We start from the raw sequence: 18,786 nt of genomic DNA on the forward strand, positions 1-18,786 counted from the left end.
TCCCTTGATTAAGATGAGCGTTCTGTATGCAAAAAAGCAGCACAAAATTGTAATTTTGCCTTGTTGTTAGATCTTGCTTAGCCTGAAGTAATTCTACGCTCTTAGCTGTTGCAATGTTAGTGTCACTCACTTGAAGCTCTGTTTTTATTTTCCATCTTTTTCTATAGGATACCTCTATTAAGAATTCATTTCTTCTGGAACAATGGGCAAAATAGAACATAAAACTTGGATTGATTTATGTTCCTTTTATCCCAATCCAGAAACGTTTATGGAAAGTACTTGTAGTAAGAAAGACCATTGTCAAATGATTGAAGCCCTGGTCGTAGGTGTAGCAGCCTTTACTGTCGGGAGGGTGTGCAGGGGAGCAGATATATGTTGTAGGACCATGGGCAAAAGACATGGACTTCTTGCCTTAGTCTCAGCCTGCAATTTAGTGAGGGTGCCACCTGCTTCACAGGATTTTTGAGGCTTAGTTCATTAACTTTGGCAGTAATGCTGATGGCCTCTGCAAGGTGCTGTTGAAGTGCATAGTACTTCTGCATGCAGGCTGAATACCATTGCTTTTTCTGGCAGTATATAGGCCCTCCACAGTTAGGGAAAGAATTACTTTTTTTTTTTTCTTTTTTTGCTTTAAAGAAAATGCAGAAGTCCTTTACTGGGGAGAATAGAAAGGGGCTTTCTGAAGAGGTGCTGAAGACATGAAAATTCAGAGTGGTGATTGGTCACCTCTGCTTGATTGACAGGTTGCAGGGAAAAACAAAAACCCATTTGTTCTGGCTTAAAGGAACTGGAAAACAGAAAATGAGTATCAGGTAAAAATTCCTTTTTTAAAATCTTTGCAGTTCTCCTTTAAAAAGTGGAGTTTTTACACAAATCAAAACCTCCCCCACTCCGATAAATTAGGAGTAGGAATTACAGAAACAGGCAGTTGCTAAGTTGTGTAATGTGGGTTGTCAATGTCAGTGTGTTTTGTAGTGGGCAGGTGTCCTGAAGCACCACAGCAGCCATTGCTATGGGCTAGCTTAGCAAAAAGGCAGAGGATTGAAAGGGTGTAGTGACTAAAGCCCTGAAATGGACCCAGCTCTCTGTTTAGGTTTATTAGCAGGACATTCAAGGGGAAGCTTTTATTTTCACTTCCTGTACTGTGCCTGCTTTGCGGATTAAGTCTGTCAGTTTCTACTACTATCAATTTGGCATCTTTCTTGAGCATTATTTTCAAAATACAATGGAAAATGAATAGCCAAAAAAGTAAGCTGTTTTAAAGGAACTTCCATCTAGCAGTACACCACCTTGCAGATTTTATATAAATTTCAACATCAGCACCACAGTTTTGATAATCATAATTGAAAACAATTTATTTCTGGTAACTTAATTATTTTGTATATTGATGTATTTCAGATTGAAGGACAAGGACATGGTGCAGTTTTTGACTGCAAGTGCTCTCCTGATGGGCAGCATTTTGCATGTACTGATTCTCACGGTCACCTTCTGATTTTTGGCTTTGGTTCCAGTAGCAAATATGACAAGGTACGGTACAAGATATGTGTCAAAATGTTTATCTGTTTTGAATGTGTTTGTGCAAACTTTGTTAGAGATTCATCTCAAGAGAGAGCATCATAGCATGTTTTTCAGTTACGAATATAGGTTGTTTCAGACTCCCGTCACTAACACTGAGCTTTTTTTTGCTCTTTTGCTTCCATCTGCAGAAACATGCTGTAAAGAATGTTTTACTTGCATGGGAAATTAGAAATAAAAATTAAAAGTAACCCAGTCACTGTCTCCTCTCCTAAGTGAGATTAGTGAGGTTACCAGTGTCCATTTGAATCCATGTGCATAATGACTAGTGGAGTTGGTAATAGTTAAATATTCTGCTTTAAGTATTTTTCTGGTATCTAACTAAGATGAAAAACGTGGGGAGGTGTAATAGAACCAACTCCTGGTATCTGTTCTGAAGCGCTGCATAGCCTGAATGACAACTATTTACAGCAAATGTATTATATGTTCTAGTTTTGAAAAAAAAATTGTCTGCTAATGTGTTTCTGCTGTTATAGATGCCATGGTGCTTACATAGCAATGTTCTACCATTACTGTGTAAATAAAATATTACATCTTTATTCTAGTAATATACTCAACATTATGCGAAGTGTGGATGCCTTGCCGCAGACCCTTGTGACTATAAATAATATGTGGTGGTTTGTTTTTCCCTGTTGATGAACCTGCCCTTTGAGCTGTGCAGGTTACCTAGTTAGGAGTGCTGCTTCTTTTATCACCCAGGAAAGATGTGATGTCTCTTTTCTCTCCAAGACTTAAACGGAAATATCTGTTCCAAGGTTTTCATAAGCGCATCTGGTAGCTCGTACTTAAAGATTGTTGAAGTGCTGGCTTCTGGATTTTGCTTTCTACTTGTGGATCTTTTGACTCAGACTGGCCTTGAGAGCACCAGGTCAGATATTAGTGCAGAGGAGCCTGAAAAAGGGATAACAAAAGCAGTTTTAATCTTTGTCGTATAAACCACTGCAATTATTTCTCTTGTGTTCTGTCTCTTATTTTGATGTCAGTTACAGCAGCATTGCATGCTAGAATATTTATGATCATGTTTCTCAACTATAACTTGATGCATTTAGTTAGCAGATAGCATCTGTAGCCATTACTGTGGCTCAATCCACCTGAGTGCTTTCCCTTTCTTTTCAAGGAAGACAAACAGGAGCAGAGTTACCACAAGCAAGGAAAACTGGCATTATCAGATCAGTTTCAAGGTCCTTCTGTCTTTCAGTATTCTTACTCTTCTATACTTTAAAGCCTGATGCAATCAAACATTTCTCTTACCATGTTCCTTAATTACTCTTTTTCTCTCCAATCATTTTGGTAGTGCATTAAGCCCCGAAACTCATAAATGTTGAAAATGAAGTGTGAGCCAGAAGCAATTGCTGTGATGGACCAAGAGTCTCATTTACATAGCTATCTGAAAACTCCTTGTGAGGGATTAGACCTGTTTGAAGAAAAACAGTTTTCACACCTTGAATGTTACAGACCTTTTGTTCTTTGGAATTTTATCTGCAGTCTCTAAGAAGTGATTGTTCAAAAGCTTTCAGTTATTTGATGATTTAAAATTATTCTCTTCAGCTGCTACTGTGCCATGGTAATCCTGTCATTACTGACCATAGAAGAAATGGGAACACATAGGTTTTGCAGCTCCATCTTAAATGTCAGCTTAGAAGTTACAGACCTCTTTCTTTTCTTGTTGCATCTCTTTTTTCATTTTTTCTTACCTGCCTTATGGAAAAAGGTAACTATGTATTGGTAGGTGCTGGGTATTTGGTGCTCTGTTTTATGATGTTCCACCCTCAGCTCCTTGTTTTTTGTTGATTTGGTTGAGTGTGGTCTTTAGTTTGTTTTCCCAGACATCTTGTGAGAATATGTGCTAGTAGGAGGTACAGGTTTGTTGTTTGTTTGTTTGCTTTAAAGTGGTTTCCATGCATCTTGGGAAATGATTTTTACAGGAGGAAGGAATATGATAACCAGTTCTGCACTCTTATATTTGTGACTTGTGTTCAGGGCAATGATTCTAGCTGAAATCATGTTTGCTTTGCTATGAGCAGACTCTTGATTTTCTACATGAACGTTTTGTCATGTTGTGTTCAAATATATTGTTTTTTCTGGTTGACTGGAAACTGTCCAGTCTCCTTTTCCCCCTTCCTTCATTAAGATCTTGGCCATGATAGTGATGGCACTGGATTGATTTTATTTTTTTTCCTCTTCTTTTGATGATGCATATGCTTAGAGTTAGAAAAGGACTATGCTTATTGTTTGCTTTTGGCTCCTTTAGTATTTGACCCATTTAATGGAACTTGAGCCAATCTCAGCTCAATTCCTGGAATTTCTGACTGCGTGAAAATCAGCAGAGATGGGTTGAGCTTGCTATCGGCAGCTCATGCACACTTCTGAAGCTCGTGCATAGATAGAAACTTGTCCAGGAAGGGATAACTCACCTAAAAATGCAGTACTTCCATGTTGATTACTCTCTCTCTGGGGCTTGTAAGATGTTAATTCCTATAGACTACCCAAACCACAGTTCCTTGTTTCTCATTGACAGCTCTTGTGTGGTGTATTGGTGCAGTAATGAAAAAATCTCTCTGTATTTGTGTATGTGTGCCAGTTTGGAGAAACTGAATGTTCAGCATGCATAGTGTAGTTACCGAAGAAGTAACTCTTGTAGAGCTCAGATCTTGTGGAAAGTTTTCTCACCTGAAGCAAGTAATATGAAGTACAGAGGACTTGTATGAACTAATGGTGGTACAATATCTTTGCGTGTGTGAAGTTAATCTCTAAAAGTTTATCAAGAAACAGATCTGTTCATTAGTACTTCTGTTTGCCTGCTGGACATGTAAGCAAATGAATGTAGCCATTTGAGATTCTCTAAATCCTATAATTCTTCTGAATTTTCTCTGGACCCAGACTAGCATGAAGATAAGGTCATTCTTGAGATTTCAGTAGGTGCTTTGCAGAGTTCTGTCCAAGAGCTGGACTTAGCTTGGGTTTTCCATGAAGTGCTGTTCTTATCGTGGAGTAAAAAATAGTTTATTCTCTCCGCCACATCTGATTGCATTGCAGAGTACAAAGGAAAAGTAATGGCAAAGAGGTCCTTATGATCTAGTGTCAGGGAGCATGAGGATATGCTGTGAGAATGCTGAATGTGAGAGGAAGAATTTCCAGATCTCCACTTGGTCATTAAGTTTTGTCAGCATGGGATACAGACAACACTGTAGACTCAAGTAAAACACATTAAAGCCCATTAACACATCAACGTAATAAAGCACATTAAAACTCACAATCTGAACAATCCTACCATTGGAATCTTTCTCAATATGGGGAATACTTAATAGGAAAATTTGCACTAGGTGAAAGTAGCAGATACTGTACAGTTACATTCAGGGCAAAATCCTCATAAAGGACCTGTGTCTTTATCATATTGAGCTAGCTGCTGAGCTGAAGCAACTAAGTTGGTAAGCAAGCTTTGGCTGTAATGAAACACATGAAAAAGGTTGCATCTTTCTCATACGGCCTTTTTTAACAGAGACATGACTTGCTTCCATCCAGGGCTTCTTATTGAAGTGGGATGTTGTCTTGTCCATGTGTACTTTGTAAGGGTAACCTTTTGAATCCCTGAAGTGAATTTATTTTGTAGCTTTCCATGCATCTTTTGTATTTTCTTCCTGGTGTAACTTTTCTGAATTTGTTTGGGGTCCAGATCTCGTGATTCCTGTAAATTTATTTTTCTAAATTTGCATTGTGTAGGTGCATGTAGGCACTTTCTGATTCTGTAACTGACATGTTTGGTTCTTTCCTGGTCTTCTTACAACCCAGATGGGTGGAATTCTTGTCATTGGGAGTCTAGACCTCTGTATGTGATCTATTCCAGATGCTCTACCATCTGCCTTACTGATTTCTACACAACAAATTACAGGAAATTGTGTTATGAATTGTTCATGATAGAACATGCTCTTCAGAAAAGGGAGTATTTTGTACATTGGCACTCCTCTGACTGTGCTAAAATATCTGTCTCTTAACACCTAAGTTTTTTTTTTTCCCTTTTTTGGGATCTCTATGCCTTGGATCATTTGCTCAATTATTTTTATGCTGCACTGAGTGAATGATGATTTTATGATTTTATTTTTACTTGTTAAACTGAGTATGTGAGTTACCAAGAGGGTTGCTTGTCCATAAGTAGTGCTGGGATGTGTGATGTATGTTGCCATTTGTCTTCTGTTCTCTTTTCTTGTTGTTCAATGTCTTTCTGATTGCATAGTGTTGGGATGTGTGTGCCAGTGAGAGGTTGTGCCAAAAGCCTTTTTACATACTATTTGGACAAAAGAATTCCTTCATCTTCAGTGTCTGTGGATAGTCAACTATAGTAAATTATGAGCAAATGGACTGAAATAATTTAGATGTTGAAGATTTTAGCTTTAAATCACCTTAATTTTAGCTACTGCAACTTCTTTGCATACCTTGCACTATAGTAAAAATTGTATGTTTGACTTCTGGTGATAAAATATTTGGCAGTGATGCAGTGTGATAAATATTTTCCTTATTCTCTTCTTCTTATGCCATAGTTCATAAGTCTACGGCATAGTTTGCATTATCAGATGTATGTATGTGAAAATTTGTGACCTTTTTGATATGTTGATGCTGTGTTCCGTCAAACATCTACAAGTATTTAAATATTGCTCCATTCCACTGTTTTTCAAGTGCTCCCCGTCGTCAAACCTGTGGGTTCTTTTCCTTGTAGTGAGACTATAGGAAGAGAATGCTGGAGGATAGTCATTTACTTTTCCTCTTTGAAGTGAGAGAAACAGAGCAGTTTACAATCTTGCTTATGCTTACGCAAAAGTGACTGCCAGTAACATTGTTAAAAATACTTTTGGCAGTATTTTCTTCTGTTTGTTTATTAATAGTCTTTTTGAAAAAATACATACATATATATATTACAAAATGACTTTGTTTACAGATAGCAGATCAGATGTTCTTTCATAGTGATTATCGGCCCCTTATCCGTGATGCCAACAACTTTGTCCTGGATGAACAGACACAGCAGGCTCCACACCTTATGCCTCCCCCATTTTTGGTTGATGTGGATGGCAACCCGCATCCTGCAAGGTATCAAAGGCTGGTTCCTGGTCGTGAAAACTGCAGGGAGGAACAGCTTATTCCTCAGATGGGAGTGACATCTTCAGGTATGGAAAACTTCAATTTGATACATCATAGCTTTTGTAATTGCCTGTAGATGTTATACATTTTCCCTCTCACATTGTTCTTTTTCTTTGTTTCTGAGAGTAGTAGTTCACATAACTTTGAAAAGTTCTTGGCACTGATTGCTTGTGACAGACAAGTAATTGTCTATCATCAATTAGATTAGTACTAGTTGATGCTACAATATGAGTTAGCTTGGAACATTTTGAAAACAGTATATGATGCTGAACAAGCTTTCAGTTGATCTCTTTGGATTAAGATGTCCTACATCAAAAAGCCGAATGGACTGGTCTTCAACAGATCAGTTGTAACAGGTAACACATTAAAGAAAAGTATGAAACATGCAAGTCTTCTTCCTCTGAAGATAAAGACACTCAGCTTAAGCTTTGGTTTGGTGTTAGAGCTCTCAAGTTTTGATAAGGATGGAAAATCTAGGACATTTTTCTAAAGTCTTATTCTCCACGTGTACTATATGTGATGAACAGGCATACTTTCTGCGTGTCACTGTGGAATACTGCCTGGATGTGGTCCATGTAGATGGAGATATGGGTGGAGAAAATTTTAACAAGTCTTCCAAAATTATAGGAGGAAAAGCTATCTATGAAGCATTTGTAAGAAGGAAAAAAAAAGCTTTCTGTTCAATGTATGCCATATCTTATCTCTTTAGATAGTGGCTTTGAAGCTAAATTAGAGTTCCATAAAGGATTGAATTTTACTTTGTATTTATAGTTGCAACATGGAGAAACATGGCATTCTTAAATTCTCTAAATTTGGAAATGTACTGGACACAATCTTAAAGATAATATCTTGAAACAAACCAGACCCTACACATGTACCCAGTATTATTAAATTTAATGATGACATGTGAATAGCTATAGGAAGATTATGTCCATAGTGTTTCATTTGATAGCAGGAAGCCATCAACGAGGCTGACAGAGGGCTGAAGAGACTGAGGATTTTTTTCTACCTCCTTACTGTTTATCAGCAGTATGTACAATTTTATCCAGGGCTAAACTTTGTGTATTTACTATGTTCCCTTCCGCTAAGGAAGCTCAATAGCTCTCTGAAACTTTATTGTGGAAATTGATAGGTCTCACTCAGAGCACTGGCAGTTGACTTCTTGTCAAGAATTTCTACGTAGTGGCCTAAAAGAATAGGAGTTGTTCAGATACTCTTACTTAATTTACTCCCTAGATGTTGCTTGAAGCTCTTTTGAACCAGGTGTATTGGAAAAAATAGAGTATGCATCTGTTTTTCTTATTTGATTTTTTTTGAAATTGCTGTTATGTGCGAAGGCAAAATTTCACAGGCTGGATACTTGAAAAAAAAATCCTTCTGCTTAGGAAGCAGTTTTTTTTTTTTTTTTTTTAAGATGAGTTTGGGGTTATTTGTAGTATTTCCCACTGTTTTCACAAGACAACAAGTCTGTTTATGAGATCACCAAATAAATCTGACTTCTGACTTGTGTAGCAAGGCAAACATTTAACTGTGGTTATACCAGAGTTCACTCCATGTTTTCAAACTGCTGCTTTGGTGAAGTTGACGTCAACTAAACCAACTTTGAAACTGAGACCACTGTCTTAAATATTTATATTCTTACTGCATAGCATAATCAATGGTTTCTTCAATTTATTTATGTTTTATAAACAAAAACACAAAGGAAAAGACTATTAAAATATGCTTTAGCCAATACTTAAGCAAATTATTATATACTGTACTTGTAAATTTGAAAGCTAAAAGCATACATGAGCAGTTTGTGATACAGGATTCTTTAACATTTGTGTGTTTATTCTCTTCTGTGTTTTTCTTCACAGGATTGAATCAAGTCCTTAGTCAACAAGCAAACCAAGAAGTTAGCCCACTGGATAGCATGATTCAAAGACTTCAGCAAGAGCAGGATCAGAGACGTTCTGGGGAGGCAGGAACTAGTAGTACCAGCCGGATAAGTAGAGGTAAATTTCACAGGTGTGGTGAGGGTGTTCTGGTTTTTCAAATGAACCATGTGACAGTTGGAATTAATTACGTATCGTTTTGTATGATTTTGTTGAGCTACTAGAAAAGAGGTACAGAATGATAGAACATCATTCATTTTTCCTGTGTATTGCTTTCCTACTTTTGCAAAACCTCATAATTATTAACATGACAAATTTGTCTTTGTGAAAGTTGTGTGCTCTCTCAGGGGATTTGCAGTGACTGTGTTCCCTTAGATGTTACTACTTTGTTGTTTAATCTGGAATTGCCCATCTATTTGAGGGAAATCTGAATTGTCTCAAACAAGGAAGCAGGAGAGAGAAAGGAGGAAAGGGCCACTTGTATCTCAGAATAGCTATTCCATGTTTTAATGTAGATTACAGGGTAGGGTAGGTTTCAATGCTTAAAAAAAAAATCTCGGTTGATAATCCTTCCAAGTAAGCAAGAATAATGTGTGTGAAGTGTGGAAAAATGCTGAAATATTTGCTACAATTGTAGGTGTTTGTGGAATGTTGCATATGTAGGGATTTTTTTTTCTGTTGTGCCTGTTACGTTTGTTGTTTTTTTTTTTTAATCCAATTGAGTTTCTTGTTTGAAAATCTTACAGTTTGGATTCCTAGTATTTTGCAGTGTTGTGGTTTTTTTTTTTTTTCAAGGTAGAAAATTGTTTAAGGAATACACTGACTGCATGAGATCACTTATTTTCATAAAATCATTTTAGATAACAGTATCACAAATCATTTTTTTGTAAACATTTCCAAAGACATTTTTAAAGAGCGGTGAATCAATGAGACGCATGACATTTTACTTCTCTTGAGTGTTGATGCCTTCATTCCTTTTTGGTATGACTTCTATAAATGGAGTGCTGCAGCCCTATAGAGCATGTTTGGGAAGTTACAGGGATTGCTTTAATATTTACTTTCTCCTGAAATAATAAGTAAAAAAAAAAAAAAACTTGTTCCTTTTTTTTCCATTCATTTTGAAATTTTCTTTTTAGATGTTGCCCTAAAAATTTCCAATTAAGTACAGCTATTGCTTATTGATTTTTTTTTTTTTTTTTTTTTTTTTAGCATCTGTAAGTTCTACCTCCGAAGTTCATTCACCACCAAATATAGGATTAAGACGTAGTGGACAAATTGAAGGTGTGCGTCAGATGCATAGTAATGCACCCAGAAGTGAAATAGCAACTGAGCGGGACCTTGTGGCTTGGAGTCGAAGGGTTGTGGTGCCTGAACTGTCTTCTGGTGTGGCCAGGTAAGCAAAGGCCCAGTTTGCAGTATATCTTAATTTTGTGATCTTTATTAAATTGAACATTGCCCCAGTCCTATTTGTGTAGCATTTTTCTCTCTTCTGTGGTCTCTATTCTTATAAAATCAGTTTGTCTGAAATAGTTCTTGTTTCCTTGTCCCTTGTAACACCTTGGAATTATACAAGTAATGTGAATAAAAAAAAAACGATTTTGCAAATGATAAAGTAATTTAACTTGTGTATGCAGTAGAGTCTAATTGCCTGGATGATTTCTGACTTGTAGCATAGCATTACAGTATGTTTCAACTGCGTTTGTCCCTGGCATTTTATAGCTGGGGCGTTGACCTGTTAAGCGCCTGAGGTGAACTTTTATTTTCAAACTTGAAATAACTTTATTCTGTTCAGTCATATACTCTTGTGATGAATACTTCTATCTATAAGGCAAAAAAAACCCTACTAACTGGATTTGAGCTGCTCTAGCTTTTTGAAATAAGATGGAAATTCTTGTGTAAAAAGAGGATTTTCTGAATGGTTAAATTTTGGAAATCTTTTTTAAGGAAGATAATTAACATCCTAAGACACTATCTTGATGTACAAAGGTGCAGGTTTTCTTTAGATTCAGAAATTGGCATCTTGTAAATAACCAAGAAAGAGTACTTTTCAATGACGTTTTTTAGATTCTGTGTATATTTCTCAAGAAAGTTGCTTTTGAATTTAGAACTGTGGCTTTGGGAATAGTTAAGTCAGATGTCCTTTGAAAAGTACACAGCCATGTACTCAATTCTTGCCACTTGAAATCTTTATCTGGAAAGGGTAATTTTGAAGCCAGTTCTGACTCTACACAAAGAAACTACTGTTCAAAGCACGTCACAGCTATTGGACATTTATTCCATGACTTGGTAGAGAATCTCTTCAGTGATAGTATTTTTGCTTTAAGGTTAACATCTTAATTTTCTATTTTCAGTAGGCAGGAAGAATGGAGAACAGCAAAGGGAGAAGAAGAAGTAAGGGTGTATCGATCAGAAGAGAAGAGAAAACATGTAATGAGTCACATTCCGAGAGAAAACAAAATACCTACTTTCTCTAAGGTAAACAAACGCTTGTACTTAATCACAGTAAGAAGCATAAAATAAATTCTCTTTGTTAGGCCACATGAATTTACATTACTATTCTCACTTGTAAATTTGAAAAACACGGGTATGGGAGTTTGTTTACCTCCACGGAATAAGGACACATGTCCCTACTGTCCCCTATTTTCTGAATAAGCTGAGATCACTCTCAGAACTCCCCTGCGTGAGAAGCATTGCGAATCTGGTTCTGGGGATGTGTTTTGCCGTAGGGTGGCTGTCACTGTTGATCGATACATCTTGATGCAGCTGTCTAGAGTTTAACATAGTGTTCTGTGGAAACGTTCAATTAAAATTTAAGTCAGAGTTGTTTAATGTGTTTAAGTTAGTCTACAATTAAAGAATTGGTTATTTTCTGTCGTGGTGGGCTAATAATTGTAATGCAAATTTCTGTGGCATTTCTTAAATCATGCATTTTGCTGAACCTGGAGTGTATTTTTCAGAAAAGAGTAAAAGGGGAAAGAAGAAATAGAAAGGAGACTGCTTTGCTAAAAATGAAACTGTCATCATAACTGCCTTGATGCTTTCATGAACCTTTGAAAATAAATTAATCTTACTAGCCTGTATAGCAGTAAGAAAAGGAAGGCTGCATATTCTGTATTAACCAAAATCACTTTACGTCTTGTTAATTTAGAAATTGGTTTTATCTGTGCATCACATTCTCTTTATGCTCTTGTAACCAACCAATAATTTAGCATTTATTTATGCTAAATAACTAACCAGAATCTGTAATGAAAGAAGTAAATGTTAAACAAATGGATAGGAGAACACATACTTTGGTTTTTGTAATACGCTTATTCTAGAAGTGACTGTTTAACCCTTAATTAAGACCTTAGGAAAATACATGCCTCTAAGAATGCTTGCAGGTTGTCCACCGAAAAGTAAAAATCATGAAGTCCAATGTGGAAAAATCTAAGAAAGCAAATGTATAAAACATTGTGCTGCTATTGACCGCATTCTTAATTCCTGTGATGTATGTAATCAATTTCCTTGCAGAGGAAAGGGACTGATACTGAAAGCAATCTGAATTAAATTTCAGATGCTGAGTACTGCTTTCAATTTCTTTCTCAAGTTCTTTCTCAAATTTAAATTATATGCATTGCCATTAAATTTTTGCTCGAGAATAATTGAACATTTTTTTTCAATTTATCTGCCAAATTTTATATCCAGAGATATGAAGCTCTTTGTCCTTTATGGTTTTGGAGGTGGTAATGGCAGAATATCATAAAATTTAATAATTATCTCTCAGGAACAATGGAAGATGGCGCTCACTAATTTTAATAATGTTGAACTGAGGGGAAATATTTTGATTCTGAATTGTAGATTTTCTTCCTGCTTGCTTAAGCTAAGGCTTGGGAAAAAGGTCTCTCCTCCTCTGAGAATTTCTACTGGCTTATCCTTGTATTTCTAATTGGTTTATAGTTCTAAAATATCACTGGGGCATAAAAATAGCAGAGTAGACTAGTGGGCATGGAATTTTGGTTTCAGCAATTGCTTTTATTACATCTTTGAAAGAAAGAAAATAATATAGATGTTGTCCCCTATATTCCTTGTAGGTATTTATTCCCTTACAATCCTACAGAGGAAAAGGTAGCTTAGGAAAAACTTTGTTCCGTTTTTTCTGTTAACCCAGAGAAGAGTGTGCTCTTCATTTATCTCAGGTCTGAAAGATTTGTGATCTGGATTTTTATGCCCAGAATGTGTGGGTTATGAGTACAGTAACTTGGCCAATCCATTAGTCACTTTCCACCTTAATTCTGAGGAAAGAGCAGACAGTCAAGATCTCTGCATTTTAGTATGTGAAGTTTTCCATTTGGTAATTCTTGGTGAATTCAGTAACCATTTACTGACATTTACTGAAATCCTTCTGATACCATGCACGATACTTCTATTTTACAGCATTTCAGAAAAGAAAACTGATATTTTGTTTATTCTTTTAAATCTTTCTTATTGGCAGACTTGAGTTGATGAGAAGCATAATGATAATTAAAATCCCTTGAGGTAAGTCTCAGAGGGATTCAGATGTAAGTAGGTATCAAATGGACTTGAAATAAGCAAATCTGCAGGGAGGAGAGGGTGCTTGATCCCAATTGATTAAGTTTCCCAGTTAGATAAAATGCTCTGATTTTAGCAATTTCTGTTGCTGCCTATAGTTAGCATGAGTACATTTTTGCTTTATTGAGTCAAAACAATAGGATGGTGATCAGAAATTGTCATCTTCTGTAATGTCCATGATAAAATTAAAGACAAGGGAAGCAAAGCAAGACTGATTTCATTTCAAAAACTGTAGTGAGATATTTCTGATTTTTTTTAATAGAAATTAACTGAGCAGCTCTTCTGTTGCGATTCTTTACAGGGACTGTGTGGCTTTAATTACAAGCTGTGTTAGACTGAAGGTAGAACTGGAAAATACCATTTAAATGTTTCTGAACCTTCAGTGCAAATACAGATTTTGATACTCATACCTTGTAATTTATATTACAGTAATGTTGAGTCTGTAACCCTTTCTGTACTTAGTGAATTCTTAAGAGTTTTGTGAGAGAGCTTATGGTCTAAAGAAGATGGGGATCACCTCAAGCATAATCTTGGGGGAACATTACCTTCTAGTAATCTTGTCAACGGTTTACGGGCGTTTGGCCCAGTTCTGTGACAAAGGGGACGGGGAATCCACGGGCCCACGCCCCGGGAAAAGGGAAAAGGGGAAAAGGGTAAGGAGATGCCCCTGAGAGCAAAGAACAGCGGCAACAATCTGAGGAGAAACAAACTAATTTACTAAATAAGATATCGGAACACCAAACAACATGCTATAATACAATATAATTACAATTTAAGCTGATAAATCCAATACAGAGAGAGAGAATGTCCCAAAATCAAGGTAGGCCTTACTCTACTACCGACGATAAGATGGCTGGAGAGCGAGGTGCTGCCAAGACGAGAGGCGGCAGAAAAAAGGGACGAGGTCTCGTGATCTGCAAGTTTTTATACTGCGAGCTTTTATCTTTTCCCTCCGTCTGGAAAATGGTAACAGAGGAGCAAAGTACCGTGGGGACTGTAGTAGTCTTTCTCTTCTGAGAACTAGGTACATCTACTACATGATGTTATGATGTGGAATACCAATAACCGAAAATCACAAAACCATGACAAATCTTCAAGCCCAAAAGTGTCAACGGTTTACGGGTGTTAGGCCTGATTTCCGTGACAAAGGGGACGGGGGACCCAAGGGCCCACGTCCCGGGAAAAGGGGAAAGGGGAAAAGGGTAAGGAGATGGCCCTGAGAGCAAAGAACAGCGGCAACAATCTGAGGAGAAACAAACTAATTTACTAAATAAGATATCGGAACACAAAACAACATGCTATAATACAATATAATTACAATTTAAGCTGATAAATCCAATACAGAGAGAGAGAATGTCCCAAAATCAAGGTAGGCCTTACTCTACTACCGACGATAAGACGGCTGGAGAGCGAGGTGCTGCCAAGACGAGAGACGGCGGAAAAAGGGACGAGGTCTCGTGATCTGCAAGTTTTTATACTGCGAGCTTCTATCTTTTCCCTCCGGCTGGAAAATGGTAACAAAGGAGCAAAGTACCGTGGGGACTGTAGTAGTCCTTCTCTTCTGAGAACTAGGTATGTCCACTACATGATGTTATGATGTGGGATACCAATAACCGAAAATCACAAAACCATGACAAAAAGTTACAATGTAAAGAATTGTAGAATATACGTCATTCTAAAATAACATCAGCTAATCTAGAAAAAGATGAAACATTATTTTAATTAAATTTCAGTTGTATTTGTACAGTAGGAAATACTTTTTTTTTATATCAATCTGTGAAATTTATTCATTCATATAATAATGATAAAGGAACATTTTCTTTCTCTTAATAAAAATGATTCAGAAACATGGGAAAAAAAAAATGGAAAGGAGAGCAGGAATCAATCGTAGCATTGATCATGATTCTGTGGTTTTGGATTTCAAGCCAAAGTGTAGGTTAGTAGGGAAGAACAGCATCTATAATAACGTTTTAAGGAGATTCCAAAGTCTTACTACACATATTTATTCCAGGATATGGTGAAAGCTAGTAGTGAATAACGTATTCAGTAGTATCTGTAGCTTAGCTGAAAGTCTACTATTTGGCAAACTACTGTTATTAATTTATAACAAGGCAAAAGAAAAAAAAAAACCCAAAAAAACCCAACAAAACAACCCCACAACCCGAAGTTTCCTTTCTTTGTCTTAAGAAGTCTGTGAGCATCTGTTGATACTGGGGCTCTGATACTGGACTCTTGCTTGTGACTTACTGCTGCTTAATTTGCCAGTAAAGGCTAATTCCTGTTGCCTTAAGGAAGGAGGAACGATTCTCAGAGTACATCCTGCTGATGAAGAAACAATATGATAGCTTATCAAGATTTCTGCAACTCTGTATAAAAGCACGGCAATGCTGTGCTTCCTGGAGGAGTCGAGGTCTTGAGGACAGTAGAACACAGTGCTTTAATTCGGAAGTTGCTAGAACACCACTGAGTTTCCACTGTATCAGTGGGTCTTCAGAAATAGTGTTAAGAAGTCCTTCAGCTCTGTCCAGATGACATGTATCTGTCCCTTTCAAATACAGGAAATGCCATCACTTGTATTTCACAGAAAAATTGTTCTGACAGCAGCTATAGTTTCTAAAGTATCAATAGATGTGCTCTGATACTGAATGGAAGCCTTGGATATGATACAAGGTACTTGTCAGTATGTGTGACAGTTCATCAAAGTATACAGAGAGAGTGAGAGAGTGATGATTGAACCTCAAATCATAGGTAATCTTGGCTTTCTTTTCTAACTTCCCATTAGAGTTGAGAGTGCAATTTCAAACTCTTTTCTTCAGAATGTCTATTGAAAAAAGACCTATCAGCTGTGTTTCCTCAGTCATTGTTGAACAGTTCAGTCATAGTTTCCATTTTGGCAAAAAAAAAAAAAAAAAGTTTTTAATACCTTCTCTTTCCACTCAAAGCTATGTACTCTATCATACTGCCACCCAAACACCATCAAATAAATGAGGATCTGTCTGACCTACAGCTTCTCATCAAGTTTTGGCAAAACTTTGGTGAATAGGAATGATGTTAAATTACATTTTTTGACAAGATGTGAAAGCTGTGTACCTTTTTGCCCCTTTGCTGGTCTCTCCTTGAGCAGCATGGTTAACGGAGATGACCTTCAGAGGTCCCTTCCAACCTCAACCTTTCTGTGATCTTTTCCCTTGTGGGTAACAACTTTTTAAAATTCTTGTTTTGATACTGTCTTACCCAAAGTAGCTTGTTACCTTTTGGCAGCACCCTGATACAATATGTAAACAGTGGTGTTACTTGCTTTCATTGGTGCTTCCATGCGGGATTTTTTTTTTTTGTCAACCTCCAAACTGCCAAAAGAGAAGAACAGAACTCTTTGAAAAACCAAAGAGCAGTGCAAAGCACCTCAGTTTTTCAGGGAATCCATCGTTCCAACATAACTAGGATAAAGGCATTTTATAATAACTGTTTGAGAAATCTTATTTCTGAATAGAGTTGGGTGTGTGAATTTTTAGGGGTTTAATTTCTAGAGAGATGAGTAAGCAAATTCAGTGTAGTTGTACTATATGCAAAATGCATGCTTGTTGTTATAGAGGGTACTTTACTCATTTGTTTCATTAGACTTGTGCCATCCCATTTCTGTTTTCATTACTTCCTCATAAGATATTTCAGGATGCTAAGAGCTGGATGGGCTTTATACAAAAGCAGTGATTTCCAGTGGGTATTCTGTGAAAGTAGCAGAAATAAGTTGTTGTAACATTGGCTTTTGTAACCTGTCAGCAATCAATCCTGAGAGCCTGACAAGAAGTGAGCAGCCCTACAAGGCTGAGAGCAGAATGTACTGTGTGATGGGTTCAGCTGCTAGTCTTAGGGCTGCCGTACAGCTGTTCTGGGTAAGGTCAAAGCAGATTGAAGAGATGTGGTGTGTGCTGTCAGTTTGAGTCCAGAAGGAATGCTGCAGGTTTCAAAAGTCTGGACAATCTTGAAATGCTGATTGCTAAGCAATTCTGTTAGAAGTGTCTTCAAGAAGCTGTGCTGCCAGCTTCTCAAGTAGATGACATTGGTATCTTCCCGAGCTTGAATTCACTGGACAGAACAAAAGAAACACACACTTAATAGAACACAGAGTAGTGTGTGTTGGTCCTGTGCACTGTGATGGAAACCATAATGGAATTGCCCAGAACACTGGACTACCCAGGTGGACAGGTGCTGTCATGCTGGAAAAAGGCACGCTTCTTCTAACATGGAGAAAAGCTCTAGCTATCAGACTTCTGCATTTGGCTGAGGAAAACCACATCATAGCTACATACAGCTGCTTAGCCAAGTTTTACTATGGTTTTTAACAGGCAGTTGTTTTTTTTTTTTAGTGAGGAAAATTTAACCTTATGAACCAACTTTTGTCATGTAGGACAGGAAAGATCACAAAGTCGCAGAACAACCCTGCTGAAAGGGACTTGGAGCAGTCATCAGGTCAAATGTTTCCCAGGAAAAGGGAGCCTAGATGAGATTATCTAGCACCCTCCCCAACTGCATCTTGAAAACCTCCAGTGATGAGGTTACTACTCCATCCCTCTTTTTTTTGTCTGTCTATCCTTTCTTTACAATGTTTGAGGTTTTCTGACGAGGTTGTCCGTGCTACTGCAGAGTTGGTTCCCTCTCTGTACACTATAATATAAATGTTTTAGGGTTGGAAACATTTCACTTTGTGGGCCTCAACACGGGTGGATCATAACTTGGGTGTGGTGGGGCCTACCACAGAAAAACTTTGTATATCTCCATGAAGTCTGATGTTGTTGTTTTGTCTTAAACAGGGGCAGTATAAAATAATAGAGTTACTTCTGTTGTGGAACTGAGGTGATACAAACCTCATGTAATCTTGTTACAACAAAATTTCATTGTTCAAGAAGAAAAAAGTCTTAAGAGGAATAGGTACAAGCAGTCTGTCCTACTAGAATGCTCTGATAATATTAATACCTTTCTGTGGTTTGTTCCAGTTCTGCTGACGTTGTTTTTTCAACTATATCAGCACTTGATAGATAGGAGGTTTCCTTTAGGGAAGAAGGGGAGCACCGGCAGAGCATACCACCTTTTGTGGCATCTAGGAAAGAGTGCAGAAGCTATTTCATTGGGACTGATCAGGCCTGAAGTTCAAGCATGCATGCTAAAAAAAAATTACAACAGAAATCTTGAAATCAAGATGATAGCACTTAAATTTCTGTAAGAATGGGAGATTAAATAGGATTACATACTTCAAGTGTTAAAAGCAACTGTTTGCATTAGATTTTCTAAGCTTCATAAGAACTCATATTCTTTACAAGTGACTTTCATTCATTTTAACCTTTTTGTGCATCATCTTGCCATTTAAAAACTTTGACTTAGCATATAGGGATGACTATTGCTAAGGGATGCATTAGTGTATGGTGTCTTTTAACAGATCTGACTGTTTAGGTGGAAAATACGACGTGCTTGAGTTCTCCAAAAGAGTCCGTTCTCATCTAGGCAGATTTAGTTTTAGACTTGTGATGTGTTTTGAATTTTCTGATGTTGAAACCCGTATCTTGTATCACAACAAAGGTTGCTTCCTTCAATACTAATGTTAAATAAAATGGTGTGTACTAATAAGACATATACTCAAAAATAA

The 18,786-nt window shown here is 37.1% G+C and overlaps 1 protein-coding gene across 1 annotated transcript in view; it reads left to right on the forward strand.

Moving 5' to 3' along the window:
• Positions 1–18,786, forward strand: part of PHIP (pleckstrin homology domain interacting protein) — a 94,814-nt gene that overhangs the window by 42,270 nt on the left and 33,758 nt on the right. Inside the window, exons 11-15 of the mRNA XM_021390245.1 lie at positions 1,399–1,527; positions 6,506–6,731; positions 8,562–8,699; positions 9,789–9,972; positions 10,931–11,054. Of these exons, the coding sequence (XP_021245920.1) occupies positions 1,399–1,527; positions 6,506–6,731; positions 8,562–8,699; positions 9,789–9,972; positions 10,931–11,054 (801 nt within the window). The remainder of the gene's footprint in view (positions 1–1,398; positions 1,528–6,505; positions 6,732–8,561; positions 8,700–9,788; positions 9,973–10,930; positions 11,055–18,786) is intronic.

Source organism: Numida meleagris, chromosome 3 (genome assembly GCF_002078875.1).
Source record: "Numida meleagris isolate 19003 breed g44 Domestic line chromosome 3, NumMel1.0, whole genome shotgun sequence".
Classification (NCBI taxonomy): domain Eukaryota; kingdom Metazoa; phylum Chordata; class Aves; order Galliformes; family Numididae; genus Numida; species Numida meleagris.